This window comes from Gigantopelta aegis, chromosome 8, assembly GCF_016097555.1.
Source record: "Gigantopelta aegis isolate Gae_Host chromosome 8, Gae_host_genome, whole genome shotgun sequence".
NCBI lineage: Eukaryota > Metazoa > Mollusca > Gastropoda > Neomphalida > Peltospiridae > Gigantopelta > Gigantopelta aegis.
The window spans coordinates 67,110,211-67,130,111 of NC_054706.1; the positions used below are offsets into that span (position 1 = coordinate 67,110,211).

General features: G+C 37.2%; 1 protein-coding gene across 1 annotated transcript in view; it reads left to right on the forward strand.

Annotated features, from left to right (window-relative positions):
* Window positions 1–161: 161 nt before the first annotated feature.
* Window positions 162–19,901, forward strand: part of LOC121378323 (putative pyridoxal-dependent decarboxylase domain-containing protein 2) — a 57,069-nt gene continuing 37,329 nt past the window's right edge. Inside the window, exons 1-5 of the mRNA XM_041506434.1 lie at window positions 162–334; window positions 15,638–15,714; window positions 16,607–16,681; window positions 17,353–17,433; window positions 18,050–18,205. Coding sequence (XP_041362368.1) covers window positions 167–334; window positions 15,638–15,714; window positions 16,607–16,681; window positions 17,353–17,433; window positions 18,050–18,205 — 557 coding nt within the window. The 5' untranslated portion in view covers window positions 162–166. The remainder of the gene's footprint in view (window positions 335–15,637; window positions 15,715–16,606; window positions 16,682–17,352; window positions 17,434–18,049; window positions 18,206–19,901) is intronic.

Below are 19,901 nucleotides of genomic sequence, written 5' to 3' on the forward strand. Positions count from 1 at the left end.
GTCCTGGGCACAAGTGCCGGCCCCAACCGGCTCCTCCGTCCAGGACAGGACAAGTTGCTCCTTTCTCTTGCGCACTATTTATAAAGACGGAATTACCGGGCATTTTTACATAAGGAATCATTTGTAACAACACCTGTGTTGACGTGCCAGCGTGTAAAAACTTGAAATGGCTGCGTCGTCGTCTCCAAGTGCCGATACTAACATGAAGGAAAACCTGTCAGAGAAAATAGATACGGGGCTCTCGATGGAAAGATCTGTAGCTGAGGATGCTAAACCAAAGGGTCTGCTTGACAAACTTCCTGACACGGTAGCGTTTGAAAAAGGATTTCACAGTGTAAGTACATTTATGTCTTGGTGCCAACTCGGAACTCGGAAGTGGTTTTTTTTTTTTTTTTTAATTTTATTTTATGTCACAAGCATATAAGCTTATTTTCCATTACTTAATTGCTGTGTTAAATCGAACGATTTATGTACGCTGACATGGGTAACCAGGGTGCAACACGATGACAAAATTTGGAGCACTCATTCGATCAGGTGTCAGCTGCATATGTGGTGTTTTCGTCAGTGACTTAATTCCGCGTCATCCACTATGTTTCAAGGGTGATGCAAATAATTATTATAAACATGACTAACCATAAACAAACATTATATTATTCTTTTTTCATGGCATTGTAATTTTTAACATTTCAGGTCTGCACAAATTCTAAATTTGCATAACCGGAAAATAGTTTATGCCATACATAATTGCATAATCTATTTTTATTGGCTTTGCGGTGAACTCGTATGGAACACTTACTCGTATGGGGGAAAATGCAGTGAACTCGTATGGAAATTACAAACTGATATATCCAATACTTGTGGTAGTTTTTATGCAGAGTTCGACAAATCCGCTAGCCCGACATCTGCGGCTAGTGGTTTTTAAGTTAGGGCTAGGGAGAAACTCAAAACATGCATGCATTGTTTACGGTTTCTGTCGCAGGAAATAAGTCTAATGACATGCATGTTTTGATTGGCTGGGCAAGTCATGTGGTAGGTAATCTTGCACATAATGTTTTAGGCTAAGAAACTCTAATTTAATTTTCTATATCAAATTATACATGTTTATAGTAATTAAATTGCACTAAATATTTATATCTATATATTGTAATATCAAGAACTGTAAAGTACACAGTTGTAACTGGTAGGTGACCACGGGTAACACGAAAATCGGTGACTGCCGTTGACGCACAAACTGCGGTTGACACACAAATAGTTGAGTGATGGTGACATAAATAAGAAGCATGTATACAAAACAAGTGTTAAAATACACATTTAAGAGAAATATCAAAGTAGTATATCTGCATATCCATGCATCCCCATACGAATTCACTGTTATTTTTTTTACATACAAGTTCGTTTTCCATACAAGTTTTCCGTTCATACAAGTTAGTTTCCATACAAGTTCACCGCATCCCTTTTTATTTACGTAACCGGTTTTTAAAAAATGGTAAAAAAAAACCCTTTAAAATTAATTTTAAATAAATAAGACCACTGTCACTTTCAGGGCCATGACAACTTTTTTCATTGGAAAAACCTCGCCATGTTTGATATTTGATAATTCTCCGTAATCAGCGAAGTTTTCTGATTAACATTTGTTAATGGAAGTATCGCAGTTTCTTATTGTCCGCATTTTGAAAGAATTCCCTTTGGCGACATCTAACAACCATTGAGAATACACTACATTTCCCAACAGAAGTATTCTAACTAGACTAGTATTTGCAATTTCCGTTAAATGTAATTATAACAATACATGTCGGAAATCGTCAAGTTGTTTGTACTCTGCGAAAATGTAGAAACTTCATTTAGCATATTTCACACGAACGATAAATCAGTTATGCGAAATACATTTGCATAACCGATGCACGAACGAATCAATCATTTGTGCAATTTGTGAAGGCCTGCATTTCATTGGCAGCACAGAACACCCACCCATAGCCCGAGTACTCTGACTGTAAGAGAGCTAGATAAACATTTGGACAGTTATACGGAAGTGTTTCCAAAAACTACAAAAGAACTGATTAATAATTAACTGTTTGACAGTGGTGCTTATATCAGAGTTCGACAAATCCGCTAGCCCGACGCCCGTGGCTAGTGGTTTTTAGGTTCGGGCTAGTGAGAAACGCAAAACCACTAGCCTGCAGGGCTAGTGGTTTCCCACCCCCCTCTCCTTATTGCTCAATCGTGTGTTTTTTTTTCTTTTTCTCTCGGCTGAAATTTCGTTTAATAAATTTGATTGTGACGTTTGTCATCGAATAGTATCAACAACGCCATCAGTATATAATAATAATCCACTTGAACTAGGTCTGCAAACTGCAGTAACATGCTATCTCTACATCGTCACAGTTACAGCATGCATTGTTTACTTTTCCCTTTCAAGTTTCTGGCACAGGAAATAAGTCTAATGGCATGCATGTTTTGATTGGTTGGACACGTCACGTGGTAGTTAATCTCGCACATATGTTTTAGGCTAAGAACTTGGAAATCACCAATCGCGACGACAGGTTAATCTCAATCAAGTAAACCCCAGTCATGCTTTGAATTTCAGTGTTTGTTTTATTTACCTATTGTTTTCTAATTTAACACTTCGCTTACATATGGTTATCGGCAACCAGAAAAACAATTTTCTTTAATGGTAACTGCACATGCAACGACTCGGCTTGGCCTATTACGTGTAACGGTTTGGATAATGTGTCGCAGCTGCCGATAGGCTACAAGATAATACCTATTTTTGTTCATCAGTTAACAACGGATTAGATGTCGCCGTTATATTCTTTTGATACTGATCTGACACGGGATGATGCCCTGTATTTGAGCAATTGGCATCAGCGTTCCTGGCGACCTAAATAGTAGGCCCTAAATGTTACTGTATAACCCACTACCAAATACACTGAACCATCTATTACCGTGTGTCACACTGTCGTACCCTCATTTAAATTTAATTATTTTGATAGTGGGTTTAGATACCAATCATGAGCTCAATTATTTTCTCCGGGGGAGAGGGCAAAAGTGAAAACTGGACAATGACGATGGCTCACACTTGACAAAAGACCAAACGTACAACACGACAAAACTGAAAGTTACAACATAATTTAAGTGTTTGTTTTATTTTTACTATTATACTCGTAAATGTGTAATCTTACAAAAATTAGATAAAAATCCAGTTATGATTGATCAAGAATTTGGGCTAGTGCTTTATCTTGGTGGGCTAGTGGTTTTCACAAACCCACTTAGCCCTGTGGCTAGTGACTTTTCAAAATATTTGTCATACTCTGTTATATAGTGAACTCGTATAAAGTTAATCAGTAAGAATGGTTAGTAATTAATTATTAATGAGCATTTTAAAACTTCAAAATGACAGTGATTAAATTAATATGTGTTTGATGCTTAATAATCGCGTTATGACGTTTGGTTCCAAACTATATCCTTCACGCAACAGTAATTATAAGAGGTTGACTGCCATTGGTCAACTGTTAAAATATAGTAAAAAGGCATGGACATAAATGAACACAACTTGTGATTGGTTGGATAAATTATGTAACTGTCAGCAGTCTTGTTTCTGATGTTTGTGAGTTCGAAACTAGTCAAAGATAAATAATTCAGTAGTTAGCTGTAACCAGCACCTTCCAACAAAAATACTCCTACGGTTTATGTCTGCTATGCTTCTGTGCAGCGAGACTCGTGCAAAAGTTGAGAACTTGTAGTTGACACATATTCTTTTGATCTCCATTGAATTTTGAAGTTTTAGATGACTCAATACTCAGCAAAACGGAATCCACATGTCAACATTCAAAGCGACCAATTAACTAAATAAACAATCAGTTTATGGGTTAGTTTTGATTGCTTGTGATGTAAATTGGTGGTAACAAAGAGTCCACTTCAAAAGAATATTTTTGTGCTATCAATGAATAATGTGATTGACATTTAGTTACTCATGAAAACGGGTATAATTCCAGTAAATTTCAAAACACGATGTCACTGATGAGTTTAAAATAATAAAACATGTTTATATGATTTATGTAATTTTGTCATTAGGTACTTTTAAAAAAAGCAAATAAATAATGATTTAAAGTACATGTACTCAAAAAGCACTGACCTATAAACGTAATACCGTAAATGTATTAATTATTGTTTAGACGTTTAGTGACTTACATTGCACAAAAACAATCTAAATCTTTGTTTTATTATTTAAAAAAAAAAATTGGGGGGGGGGGGGGGGGGAATAATAGACCTAAATGATACCGGTATTTAAACATTACTCTCTTTTTTTTCCTTCATAGATTTGGGTAGAAGAGTGATTTTTTTTGTGTTTTTTTTTAAAATCTGTATAATATAAATTAAACATAAAATTTTATTTATTTATTTTTATATAACGACACCCCAGTACATTGTTTATTTATTGATTGTTTATTTGTAAGTGAATTACAAGTCTTTTATTTTAAAAAAAATACTTTGATGGATTATTATTCTATCAGGGTTTTAAATCTCATTAATTTGGGCACAATTGTTTTTTGTCTGTTCTGAGCACTCTTAGATCTTGTTAATATAGTAATGTTAATAACAGCTGGTAAAGATGTTGCTGAAATGTGTTTCAAGTTATATCAGTCAAATTAATCTTAATATTTTCGTGGTATTGAGGTAAAAATAGTTTTGAGGTTAACATTGTTTATACTCAATTTGGGCTTGCTTGTTTTGGGCATATATATTTTGGGCACAATCTTTATCACCTCGACTTTGGTGCAATCCTAAATGCCCCATCTATATAAAGTTATATAATTCTGAATCTTGACCAAAAATAAATGGATCTTGACCAAAAATAATTGAATGCCTCAATTTCCACACTGTGGTTCGATATGTATTATAGCTATGGAGTGTTTTGCTGTAAGATCCAGCATTGATACACAGATGCATGCATGCACACACACACACACACACACACACACACACACACACACACACACACACACACACAGAGTAAAAAAAAATCTGCACACTACCATATATATTTTTTGAAATGTATTTTTACTACTTTAGCATCCATGTGATATATCTAATTAGGTGTAGCTTATGTTTCAGACATAACAACCATTGAATAAACAGTTTACTGGGGTGTTGTAAAAAAAATCCTTTCCAGGTAATGTATTCAGACTCCTGGAAAAATGTAAAAAAAGAAAGTCCTGGAAAATGAACCAAAATGGTGCTTAAAAGTCCTGGAAAATGAAAATGTTTTAAATGTATGAACCCTGTAGGCGCCATCTGGCTCCTAGATAAAAAAAGTTAATGTAGAGGGCTACACGGTCAGTTTGGGATCAATCCCCATTGGTGGGCCCATTTGGCTATTTCTTGTTCCAGTCAGTGCACCACGACTGTTACATTAAAGACCATGGTTCGTACTATCCTGTGAGATGGTGCATATAAAAGATTCCTTGTTACTAATGGAAAAATATAGCAGGTTTTCTCTTATGTCAAAATTACAAAAAAGTTTACATCCAATAGCCAGTGATAAAATAAATCAATGTGTTCTAATGATGTCGTTAAACAAAACAAACTGTAACGTTTTCATTTTGGACTAATATATATCGAGGGTTTTTGGGTGGGGTTTTTTATAATTAACTTCAGATTGTATACATTTTTATTATAAATGGTAAGTAGACTTACTTGGATGTCTACTAAAAGTTGAAACTAGTTATTTTCTTACAATATGAGGTTGAAAAATTACAAATTTATACCACTTTGGAAACTTGGTTCAATGACAATATTTTCTGATTATAAAGCTGGATGCATAAGTTTAAAATAAAAAAATTACCGTCGTGAAAATATGTGAGTAAAAGGTAAAACTTGTACTAGTTGTAGGCCTACCACTTCAATATATTTTTTGTCCAAAATTAATCGGGGGCGAATTTTCTTGAAATGATTCAGTATGGGGTTGAAACACATTACTCCATTAACATTTTACACTTTCTACAACCAAAATTAATAACAAAGTTGAAACAAAAATTATTCTTTCGGTATAGTGTACCCCTAATTTATTGCCTACCCCTTCCCCAATTTAATGCCATCCACACTTAACCACCAACGTACTTTTAAGTACCATTTGTATTTTTATTTAATTTCCTCAATTCCCACCTTAGCTATCCACCCCATCCACCAATGACATTTTAAAACAAAATTCTATTCAGCCGTTTTAATCTCCTCACTGTTATCACCAAAAGTCCAGTCTGAAGCCAACCTTTGTGCTGTAGCTGACCTGTTGATTATTGAATACTAAATACCGGTGTACACTGGTAGTACACAATATATCTGATTATCTGATTCTGGTGTGAATAAATGCAGTGCTCGAAATAGCGGCCTGCGAAAAGCAGTCCTATTTTTTAGACCTAGCAGAATTTCTCCTGCTAAAAGTTGTTCTTTTTGTTGTTGTTGTTGTTAAGATCCATTTCAGATGTCTTTTTCTGTTGTTGTTGTTGTTGTTGTTGTTGTCCCCAGAATATAAAATGACATGGTTGGGGTGCCCTGAGCTCATTGTCTCACAATATGTTTTATATTACATATGGTATACATATTTTTATATATACATGTATACACACGAATAGATATAATCCACATACATTATGTATATTGTTGTTGTTGATATTTTGGTCAATACCAAACCCCTCACCTGTTATCGTTTCTTCCCCCCCCCCCCCCCCCCCCCCCCCCCCCCAGCAGACCATATTTTTTCTAGCAGGACATATTTCTTTTGACCTGCTATCTTTAAAAAAAACAATAACAGCAGGTTTGCTTCCTATTTCGAGCCCTGAAATTAATTAACAACATACATACCTGTACTTAGTTGTCATCACTGGGAATGAAAACTGGATGTGGAAGCAGTAGCAGAGGATACAGAGAGAACCTCCTTTTTAGCTGAAGTGAAGGAAGGAAGGAAATGTTTTATTTAATGATGCGCTCAACACATTTTCTTTATGGTTATATGGTGTCAGACATATGGTTAAGGACCACACAGATATAGAGAGAAAACGCGCTGTCGCCACTTCATGGGCTACTATTTTTGATTAGCAGCAAGGGATCTTTTATATACACCATCCCACAGACAGGATAGTACATACCACAGCCTTCGTTACACCAGTTGTGGAGCACTGACTGGAACGAGAAATAGCCGAATAGGGCCACCGACAGGGATCGATCCTAAATCGCGCATCAAGCGAGCACTTTACCACTGGGCTACGTTCCGTCCCTTAGCTGAAGGGTGTTTTTCTCCATGGGTCTTCATTTATTCAAAGACATCATCAGATCTGTAATAGCTCTAGTAGTACTCAGCATTTCCTCGTCTTTGCAGGCTTTCTGCCAGAGGGTACCCTAAAATACATTTGATTAACTTGGTGTGCCAGTCACATTAAGTAACGCATTGCCAGAGAACATTTTGTTATCAAAATCTTGATTAGTGATATTTCTAGTCAGTTGAAAATTGATAAGCAACTACTGTTAAATGTTTTAAAATTGTGTAGACGCGATACTGTTTCCTGATTGCATCTTTTATGTAACTTGTTTTGTCTTAATGATAAGTACATTGTGCTTGTTGCCTATTTGTGCTTGGGGCTCATGAGTTATTTCTAGTCAAACTACATGTACATGTAACCCTTCATGCATATCATGGTTATTTTGTAAGTGACCGTACCTGTTTTCATTGGGAATTGATCTGGGTTTTTCTTTATCCATGTAATATTCCAACCTGTTCTCATTGTTACGTTATTGTGCAGAAGAACTTGGACTGGACATCCTTACTTCTCGTTCTGGCCAAATTGGCCTAAATAATAACAGAAACAATGAAATGTATTTCACACGACACACCGGACTAACACTAGCCTTTTATTATAAAGTTGCACAACCTTAACGTCATTCATATTATTTGAAGAACATACGAAATAAATGAAACCCATCACAGAAACCTATGTTTCAACTCAGTGTGTAGCCAGAACCAATACATTAAATCACACTGCATGTGCAACTACTTAACTACTCGGGGCGGGACATAGTCCAGTGGTACAGCGTTCGCTCGATACGTAGTCAGTGTTTGATCGATCCCTGTCGGTGGGCCTATTGGGCTATTTCTCGTTCCAGCCAGTGCACCACAACTGGTATATTAAAGACTGTGGTATGTACTATCCTGTCTTATGGGATGGTGCATATAAAAGATCCCTTGCTACTAATCAGAAAAAGTCGCCCATGAAGTGGTGACAGCTGGTTCCTCTCTCAAAATCTGTGTGGTCCTTAACCATATGTTTGACGCCATATAACAGTAAATAAAATGTAATGAGTGCGTCGTTAAATAAAACATGTATTTTTACTTAACTACTCATAGTCATACTTTTAATTCTGCCCACTGCCAAAGCCCCCTGGCCAATCATAACAATGAAAATAATATTTCACTCTAATTCCTGTTTCAAATGGATGAAATCATATTTATATTGTCTCAAAGAGCCTGGACTTCATTTAGACAGCACTGAACTTCTCTGTACCCATGGGAGAGTTACATCCATCAGTTTTGCCTGGAGAAATTTTCTCAGTTTCAAAATGATAGGGAGGACACCAATGAGAACAAGAATTGAGGCTCAGAAGTTGTACTTTTTGGGTGTTTTAATTAAAAGCTCCTAATACTTCTGGTTCACAAAATAATAAATCCATCAAAACAGTGAAGATATACGGTATTTAGCAAAATAGTGAGTATATTATGTGCTTCCGCAAGTAACATTTACTAGGGAGTCCACATTAACTTGATTAAGCAACTATTATCCCAACTTGTTAATAAATTAAATTTATAATTTATTAAAATGTTATTTCTTAGATTTTGCTGAATTGTATCCATAAATGGCCAGCAACTCAGTACATTAATTGTATTATATGCAATATATCTATATATATATATATATATATATATATATATATATATATATATATATACTCTTCAAAAAAAGAAACGCAAAAGGGTACAAATGGGTTATAACTCCGATTTTATGTTTCCTACCGGTTCATGCTTTGTGAATATAAGGTCATTGCATGTCCCAAACACATTCCCACGGTTACATTCGATAAAACGCAGCTACTGTACAATAAAGTTCCAAAATGTGAATATTCGCAAAAACGCAGCCACGTGCAAACCATGTCACCACTGCACGTGCGTTGTCTGCACGTGCAACATGAACACCGACAGTATAAAAGTGCAGGGTGTTCGCTTGCCTGGCCGCTGTATCTGGCCGACAGTTGACAATCCAGGACATGCCACGTCTCAGTGAACCGCAGAGAAACAATGCCATCAGCCGACTAGACGCAGGCGAATCCAGAACGGCCGTTGCCAGGGCATTCCATGTGTCCCCAAGCACCATCTCCAGACTGTGGGACCGTTACCAGCAACATGGATCAACACGTGACCTCCCTAGATCCGGTCGACCACGGGTCACTACCCCCGGGCAGGACCGCTACATCCGGGTACGCCACCTTCGGGAACGATTGACTACTGCCACTTCCACAGCCGCAGCAATACCAGGTTTGCGCAGGATATCCGACCAGACCGTACGGAACCGCCTACGTGAGGTAGGAATTCGTGCCAGACGTCCAGTTCGAGGTGTCATCTTAACACCACAACACCGTCGACTCCAACTGCAGTGGTGCCAGATTCATCGACAATGGCCTCAACTGCGATGGAGACAGGTGTGGTTCAGTGACGAGTCCCGATTTCTGCTCCGACGTCATGATGGAAGATGTTGCGTGTATAGGCGTCGTGGTGAATGTTATGCGGCAAACTGCGTGCAGGAAGTGTAAAGATTCGGCGGGGGCAGTGTCATGGTGTGGGCAGCCATCTCACACACTGGCAGAACTGACCTGGTCTACGTGCAGGGCAACCTGAATGCACAGGGCTACATTGACCAGATCCTCCGGCCACACATCGTTCCAGTTATGGCCAACGCCAACACAGTGTTCCAACATGACAACGCCAGGCCTCACACAGCACGTCTCACAACGGCTTTCCTACAGAACAACAACATTAATGTCCTTCCTTGGCCATCGATATCACCGGATTTGAACCCAATTGAGCATCTATGGGACGAGTTGGACCGACGCCTCCGACAGCGACAACCACAGCCCCAGACCCTGCCCGAGCTGGCAGCAGCCTTGCAGGCCGAGTGGGCCACCATCCCCCGGGACGTCATCCGTACTCTGGTTGCTTCAATGGGCAGGCGGTGCCAGGCAGTTGTCAACACACGCGGAGGCCACACCCGGTATTGACTCCAGATGACCTTGACCTTGGTGGTGTGTCCTATCACTTACTCACAATGGACTAGAGTGAATTGTGAACAATCCTGCAACATTTGGTAATTATCGGACTCACCATTCAATAATTAAATCAATTCTCCAAATGTTACGACAATGTGGTTTTGCGTTTCTTCTTTTGAAGAGTATATATATATATGCAAGTTAATTACCTGTTTCTGTATATAGATATTTAAAGGTTCAGAGCCTTCATGTATTTATGTATGACATTTGACACATCTTATATATCAAGCTGAATTGAAATTATTGACAGAAAATACTTTTATTGCGTGCTTGTGCATGATATACATCAAATATTATTAAAACTTCTTTATTCTTTCTGTCCGAATGAAAAAGCTGAAAATTAAGTACCAATAAATATGCAATTAATTATCAATTTAAGCTGCAATTCAATTTATAAATCAATTTACTTTATTGTGGTAAAAAAAATGTCTTAACTACAAATATCTAAGAACTGTTCACATCCAGGATATGATCTGCAAGCTAGACATCTTCAGATTTTGGTACATGTGTGTACATGTACCAGTAAAGCTGTACTAGTATACATACATGTGTTTGATACAGTGTCGCAAGATAAACATGCATGTGTAGTCATTAACAGCATTGTGTGCCAGAAGATTGCAATCTTGTATTAATCTCACTTGCCCAGCGGAGTTTGAAATAGCCCCCATGGGTCTTATCATTGTTGGTGGGGTATGTCACAGCACATAATTTCCATGCTCTATTTCCTGTCTTACCTGTATTGTAGCAGCTGCATATATTTACATGCAGGAATATTAGTGGAAGCTGAAGTATGTGTTTTTTATTTCCGACTCAGCTGGAGCTGCATTAGGATTCATAATGTGAAATTCGTCCTCGATTATTATGCCTCCTAGAATTAATTTATAGTCAGGATCGTGTCTCTACTAGGCTCCCGTGCAGTAAAAATCTGTATTGCATGTGTAGCAAGAGACTGCTCATACGCTACAATTAAGTGTTTTTATACATCCTTTAAGTAAACACTTTTGAGTAAACATACATGCTGACAACTTGCACATCCTTCTCCCATTAAAGTATTTACAGATTTCAGTGTTGTCCATAATTGCGATTGCCTAGGTTTGAGGTACACCACTTAAAGATGCGGTCTATCTAGGCGCCAGTGAAATGAGTGAGTGTGCTCATTGAAGAAAGCCAATGATTTAACATAGATTGCCAAGAGCTGATACAATCTTGTTTTGTAATTTGATTGTGTCACGGCCTCATCCTGCTGTAGTTTGTTCATTATTGCAAAAATTTTGGTATGCATGGTGCTATGGAATTGGATGCAACCACAATCAACAAGGGGTATAGGGGGCCTCCACCAGAGAGAAAATGGGTCAAGTTTAGGGTTAGGGTTAAGAAAATCATACAGTAATCATAAGAGTAATCAATTTTGTAAAACAAAAGTTAACTGAAAAAGAAAAATCTGCAAAAATATGTGGGTGTGGTGCCATACCCGTTTTTACCATGTGGCAGAAACCCTGACCTCTGATTTTGAGATATCTAGTTCTGGCTCACTGGACATGACTTAAAAGCTAGCTGACCATTCATGGACCCTGAGACCACCTCTTCCCTCAAACTATATCAAAACCTATATTAGCTCGGCCATTTACCTTTCGACCGACCGTTCAAAATTGTGCCAAATTCCCTCAATCAAAATTGCGCACCCTTTTCTCTTTGGCATTTAACTGTTCCATTCAAATTCCATAGCACCACCACCACCCCCACCTGCCTGCTACCGATTTGATCGGGCTGCTGGTGCTCCCTTGCACCTGCCAGTGCAGGCGGTCCCCCCTCTCCCCTCCCCCCACCTTTCCTGTCATGGACGGAGGAGCTTGTTGGTTGTACAACAGCTTGTTCTGAATGTGCACGTAAAACCCTATGACATGACATTGTTACAAGTATCAATAAAATAATGGGATGCCTGACTTTTAGGATTTTCTAAAGGCGTTAAATAAATTTATGGGTCCCTGGAAAATATCTTTGGTGGTGTGGTTTTGTGCCTTTCCCAGCTGACGAAGCACAAGTGTACTGTCTGGAGTCATATCTGGTGTAGAGTTGAGGTGGTACAAAGTCTGGGCCATTGGTGGTGCTGTCTCCACTGAGTTGTATTATATAGATCTGTGAATGCTCCAGAGGTATGTTTTAAGTCATTTAATAGCAGTTTCACCTGTTCTACTGGGACTTTGCATTTCACCAAGTCTTCCACTTAATAGTTCCACAGCCTCCATAGAATCAAATCCTAATTTTAACAATTCTGCAGTTTTGTTGTCAGTAACTGTCTATTCCTTTGTGCCCATATTTTAATTTTGTTCATATTGGACAAAATGGGTGGGTTTGTGTTGTTTTTAGATTCATTGAAACCTGATCAAATTGATAGCCACAGGCTGGATGAGGGTGAACTTAATTGATTGCCCTTAAATGCTCTTTTTGGCATTATATGGCTAACACATAATTTCAAATCGTATTCTTCCGAGAAGCAAGAGTAGCAGCCTTCACACATTGCTGAACAGTTTAGAATGAAACACATACAAGTAGCACTTGTAAGGTTTCATTCTGCCTAATGTAAAGTCTCAGGTGGACCATTTCATCATCTTGCAACAGTCTTTGCCAGGAGAGGCGAGTGATCACTCCCGCTCCCCTCCACACTCACCTAGAAAGATTTAGGAGAGCAGCAAATTGATCGCATCTAACTAAAATATTTGATACTGTTCATTTGACACATCGTGTGATTGCTCGCCTAACACAATTTCAGGAGAGTCAACTACAGCTTGCCTTGATTTTGCTTGTGGTGAAGCCTGTTGCAATATATACCACACTGGTATGCCAGTGGGCAATTCTCTTTACCCTGATGCAGTGGCCTGTTTTATTAGTTCCCTACCAGTCCAGCCAGAGGGGACTGTAGGTTTCATCTCCGTCCTTCTGTCTGTACATCCATCCATCTCACATACAGCTTTCCGGATGGGGGTTTTTTCACAATGCCTCAAGATATTGACTGAAATTTTGTGTATAACTCTATAGTATACTATTACAGATCAAGTTTGACTTTTATCACCATTTTGGTCAAAGGCCGTGGTGTGTGCTTTCCTGGCTGTCAGAAAGTGACAAGATCTCTTGTTGCATTAGGAAAAATAAGCAGGTTTCCTCTGATGACTATATGTCATAATTACCAAATGTTTGACATCCAATAGCTGATGATTAATAAATCAATGTGCTCTAGTGGTATCGTTAAACAAAACAAACTTTAACTTTTCATGATGATTTACCCATTTTTTAGTTATGGCCCTTGAACTTAGGAGATACGATAATTTGTTGGGCCAAGTAGGGAAAATGTATTGCTTTTGCAGTACCGTATATCTTCGCCTGTAAGTCTATCTCGGCTATAAGTCGAGTCCCTAATTTCAAGGCCTGAAAACTTATTTTTTTTATTGACCCGTTTATAAGTCGACCCATGAAAAACAAGTTATAAATATTGAAGTATTTCTTACTTTCAGCACATGAGAACAATAATGTACAATATCTGAACAAAAGAAAATTATTTTACAAACTTCCTTTTTCACGTTTTCAACGTTTTGTACATCGCAACATTCCAATCAAACTACATAGCACCAAAACGAAATATTCCCTTCGTAGAGAGTGAAAGCTGTTTGACTGTTACTGTATGGCACTGTACAGCATGGTTTTGTGCACAGACAACAACTTTATTTATCAACACTGACAACAGATCACTACGAAAAAACTGAAAGTACATGTATCATCAGTTAATCACATGTTTTGCCGCCATATTAATACATGTAAGGAGGATAACACTGGAAAGTACACTGGTTTTTGTACCAAATGATGTGTGTCCCTATTGCTCTAGTGAACTGCAGAGATCAGTCTATTTTAAGGGAAAGCTCAGTAATGTTCATGAAGTTAATCACTGACAAAACATTGTTTGAACAACCACTAATGCCAGTGACCAGATTTCAAAATAAACTCAGGCAACAGGTAGTTAGTATTGTATACATTTTTGCTATTAGTGATGACTGTTATTTTAACTAAGTGGACTGTTGTCTTGGCATGTGAGTGAGATCGCATGCCTTTTCGCATAACCAAAACCGTTATAATGCCAAAAAAAAAAGGTTATAAAAAATAAATGTGCCAAATTAAGATATTTGAGTATAAATACAGGGCATACTTCAACAATAAAACTTGTAAAATAATCCCCAAAACGGTAATATTTTTGGGTGAAATTTTTTTACCCTCTTATAAGTCGACCCCCCAAGTTATAAAATAATTTTTGGGTGAAAAAAATTTGACTTATAGGCGAAGATATACGGTACTCTCAGAATGCTCATTCCTTTTGTGACACCCAATAGCCAATGTGTATTTTTGTACTGGGGTGTCGTTTAACATTCATTCATTCATTCATTCATTCATTCCTTTTTGCTCCTCAGATAGGTTATACTTTGTTCTGATGAATAACCCGGATGGTGTTTTAAATATAAAATGCTTTATAGATCTGTAAACATCTAGTGCTGTTTGTTCAGGTGATGGCTTGTTCACGTTATGTTTGTTCTTGTATGCATGTTGCACAGATATATCATTCTAAGAAGGACTTTGAAGTCAGATACTTCTTTTGTCACGTACATGCTGCTGCAGTTGCTGCTGTCACCTGCAAATAAATTAAAAACAGAATATAGAAAACCATCTTGCCATTTTGAGTTTATAATTTAGGGCCATTTGGACTTTTACACTTTCTGTCAGGGTCATAGCAATACAAAATTACGTACATGTAGGTGAACACTTCATTAGGTCAGGTCAGGCCATAGGGTTTTACATGCACATTCAGAGCAAGGTGTCGTAGCGCACACCTGTCATGAGCACTTCATTGGTATAAAGGGATCTTGTATAAAGACAGGATAGCACATACCACAGCCTTTGATATACCAGTCAAGTGTTTCTGTCATAAATAAATAAATTTTTGGGTATGGCGCTATGGAATTGAATTCAACCACAGTCAACAGTGGGTAGGGTGGGGGGCGGGGGGAGGGAGCTCCCACACTTTAGGGTTAGTGTTAAACAAATCGTACAGAAACACTGCTGAGTCGGGCTCCACTTGCTCTAGAATGAGAAGTAGTCCATTTGGCCCACCGACGGGGATGGATCTTAAGACATCAAGCAAGCACTGGGCTATATCCTGCCCTGCATACAATGACTACATATTGTATGCTTGTTAAATTGTTTACATCATTGTGTTTGTGTCTGTTTTCAGTATTTTATGAACCCGATGTTGGCAGAAATGGAGAAGCAAGTTCAGAAGAACAATGAGATTCTAGACAAGATGACTGAGTGAGTCAGTTAAATGTTTACAGTCGATGGTCCAATGAAAAAGGACTGTTAGGTAGATCCCCAATATTAACACCATTCCAACTTCAACGGTTAACTATGTTTTAGTAGAGTGTTAATTATAGATATACAAATAATAGATGTGTATTATTAACACATTTGAATGCATTTTTAATACATTGTACATGTATATAACCAATAGCTCCCCTATTTTAACACTATTCCACGTTTTAATTTAGCTGTTAAGTATCACGGCATTGTATATGTATATTTTAGCAGAAGGTTATTTACTGGTATATATGTCATAAAGAAATTTGAATATACTTTAGGACATACATTTAAAACAAATAGAAACACACAAAACAAAATAAACAAACTAGACAGACATATTAACTGATTTATTTTGCATTGGTTTTTGACAGTTTGGTTTTTAAATGCTAACACTAGTAAAAGAATATGTGTATTTTAAAAACTTTCAATGTGAAAAAAATATAATAACAGGCTAGCTCTGGCATTCACCAATTTTGAATTTTGATAACTGGAGAATTTTATTTTAATATGATGAAAACAATTTGTGTAATAATTGGTATTTTGTTGGAAAATAACGTTAGGTTTTGCATTTTTGAGATAATTTGGCAAAATTTTGTGATCACCCAGAGCTCATGCTGAATAATAAAAATAAATAATGACCTATAATCACTGGACATGTGAACTAGCTCATTAAATATGATATATTGTGAATTGAACTTCTGCATATCCTGCTACATAGCCAATTTTGGGGTATATCTGTTTTCACTCTAATCACTTGTGGATCAAGTATGTGTGTTAAGTGTGCCGTACTCTTATTTCATATACCGGTATATATTATTGTGTTTTATTCTGTCCTGCTTCACAGGGAAATGGCTGCTGAGAGGAAGAAGAGGATGAAGGACAGAATGGCCAAACATATTCCTGAAGCTCTCAGGGGCAGGTAAATCTTTATTAGTTATAAAGTATGTAGTTAATAAATGGTAATGAATTCAGACCTGTGCAGTGGCATACTAGTTACATGTACTAGCCTCAGATTTGTATCGAAGTGTAAATAATATTTTAAAATATAAAATTCCTTTATATCACAGAATTTATTTTAAAAATAAAATAATGGAAACTATAGAGGTGTTAGTAACAAAATGAGTTTTATCATTACATACACAAGACTGGAAGTGGTATATTTTTGCTTTGCAGTTATCAGTTTAGGAATATGTGAATATATATAGTTTTATAATGTCTAATATTTGTAGTAGCTCAAATACCTTTTGTTTTCTAATATGTTTTTTCACACACATGAAAAATCCAGGGTTACTACAAACATACAAATGTAGGATGACCAGATAATAATTGAATACACATGCACTGATGCATAAACACGATTTTTTTTTTAATCTGATGCATAAACACGATTTTTTTTTTAAATCTGTTTTTAAGTAGCCACTTGTGCTAAGAGGCCACATTTGTATTGTCCTAAATTATCTAATAATGACCTATTAAGCAGCCATCTGACTTAAGCGACCAGTTTTTTAAATTTCCTTTGGTGACTGCTTAACCCAGGTTTGACTGTATTTTAAAGATTGTCCTGATGCTAAATGTGTTTGTTCCATCTAGTGGCCAGACGATTGATACGATCATGCATGAGGTGGAGGATCTGATCGTGTACCAGGAAGCTGACAGTGAGCACCAACACAAGTAAGATAAACACTGCATTGTAGGTCCCAGCATTGGCACTCTCAAGTTTTAAATACTGACGTAATATGTCCAATTTGCGTAAATTATTTGTTTCTAGACCAAGACCCATATTTTTTAAGCTATAGTACTACTATATTGTAAAACTGTCGTAGGCTATGGTGTGTGTCATAGTGATGTCATAGTTTTACAATATTGTAGTGCTAAAATAGCTTCAAAAATTTGTAGCCAGGACCAGGAGGTAGCTTAGTAATTAGATGACTCATCTGAAATGTAACGAGTTGTAGTATCAATCCTCGTCCATAGACTGATTAAACTCACATTGTTCTCTAGTCCAAATGCAGGCTGTGAATTTTGCAAAATTATGTGCTTCCACGAATCCCACATTTTGGGTAGGAAGCGTAAGATCATGAGGTGGAATCCCAACATACTTATTTAATTTTATTTAATCTTTACGATTCATGTGACATCTTAACCAAAGCAAAATCTTCTATTCAGTTTCTGAAATGATAGAGACTTATTAAATGACTGAATGTATAATGTGCTGGGGTGGTGTTAAACTCAACACTGAACATATAATGTGCTGGGGTGGTGTTAAACAAACATTCCTTTCTTCCAGGCCGGCAGAGCTGCAGAAGCTGGATGCACATGGCCAGGCAGCGGTGATGGCATACAGTCTGTCGGCGTACGTCTCGACTCTCGACGAGGCTCACTTGAAGAAGTTCACGGCAAAAATCTCCTCCGACTGTCAGCTGTGGTTAACCAGACTTTTCAGGTACTAGTATGATTGGAGTTTAGTGTCAGAATAATTAAACAAAAATCACCTCCGACTGTCAGCTGTGGTTAACACGACTCCTCAGATATTAGTATGATTGGAGTTTAATGTCAGAATAATTAAACAAAAATCACCTCCGACTGTCAGCTGTGGTTAATACGACTTTTCAGGTACTAGTATGATTGGAGTTTAGTGTCAGAATAATTAAACAAAAATCTCCTCCAACTGTCAGCTGTGAGTTTACAAGCATTGAAATAAGTCGAGAATGGTCGTTAGGTTACCGGGAGGTTACCACATGTAAGAAAAGTCAAGAATGGTGTTTCGTTCTCGACAAAAATTTCAATGTGGTTTCGTTTCCGAACGTAAACCAGGCAATGCATTCTGGACTTAACGCTTTTCATTTTCTCGTCAGGAATTGCATCGATGTTTGCGCGCACTTGTGCAATTGCAAACAGTTATAGTCATTCCGCGTTTAAACAGCGTCCACTAGATGAATTTACTTCCGCGTTTCGTTGTCTCGTACGAAATTGCACCGATGTTCGTGCAAGCAATTTCGGCAGTCCGCGTTTAAGGTTTGCATAGTACCAAAGAAGAGAGTCCCATGTCAAAGTTTGAGATGCACTGTGAAATATTTACGGAGTAAAAGCAGCAGTGGGTGTGATTGGTAGTAATATGTGACACTGATTATTTGTGCAAATACTATTATCCATTGACAATAAATAAATACACTTTTATTTGTTATACAGTTGTTATGCAGTATATACCAGAGGTTGAAACTCATGCTGGGTACCCCCAAAAATGGAACTGCAATTTTCAGCAAAAATGACGCTTGCTATTAAAAACATTAATTAAATCTCTTAAATGGTATGTGACCCCCCATTTTCTTGCAAGTAGATTAGATGTGAGGTGCCACACTTTTTATTGCTGTACTTCCTGGGTATGTTGATACGCTGCTTATATAAGTTTTATTAGTAAATGTTAACAATATCGGCAATAGGAATTGATTTGGTCTATTAGAACCTTTTAGCAGTGCCCACTAGATAAATTTACTTCCGGATTTCATTACTCGTACCGATGTTAGCGCACACCGATACAATTTCAGAACGTCCGCATTAAAAGTAGTAGTAACAGGAATTCAGTTCTAACTTTCATTTTGTTGTGGTAGCCTATAGGTTACCAGGCTATATTTTGTGGTAACCTGTAAATGCATTACCAGACACAAAGCTTATTTCGCTGCCTGCTTTAGTGTCTGTGTGTTTTGCATGATCAGAATAATTAAACAAAAATCTGATTTGAAAATTGGCTTTTTAAATAATTTTTCAATTTAGATACTTTCCAGGTACTAATATGATGGTCATTTAGTGCCAGTGTGTTTTACATGATCCAGGTTTTAGTTGTAATTGAGTGAATTGAATTTGAATTTAGTGAATATATTTCAGAACAATGAATAAAAAATCTCCTATGAAAATTGGCTTTTTAAATAATTCTTTATTTCAGGTGCAATTCTGATAGTCACTTAGTAAGTGTTTTATGTCATTGGGGTTTGAGTTGTAATTGAACAAGTGGAAACTGACATTGATTTTAATATGTATCATTCTTGTAAAATGATTTGTCCAGGTTTTTATTGACAAAATGTGCAATAACTCTACTTTAATTAAGCTTACTTGCTTTGAAATCGAAGGAACTAATACCATTC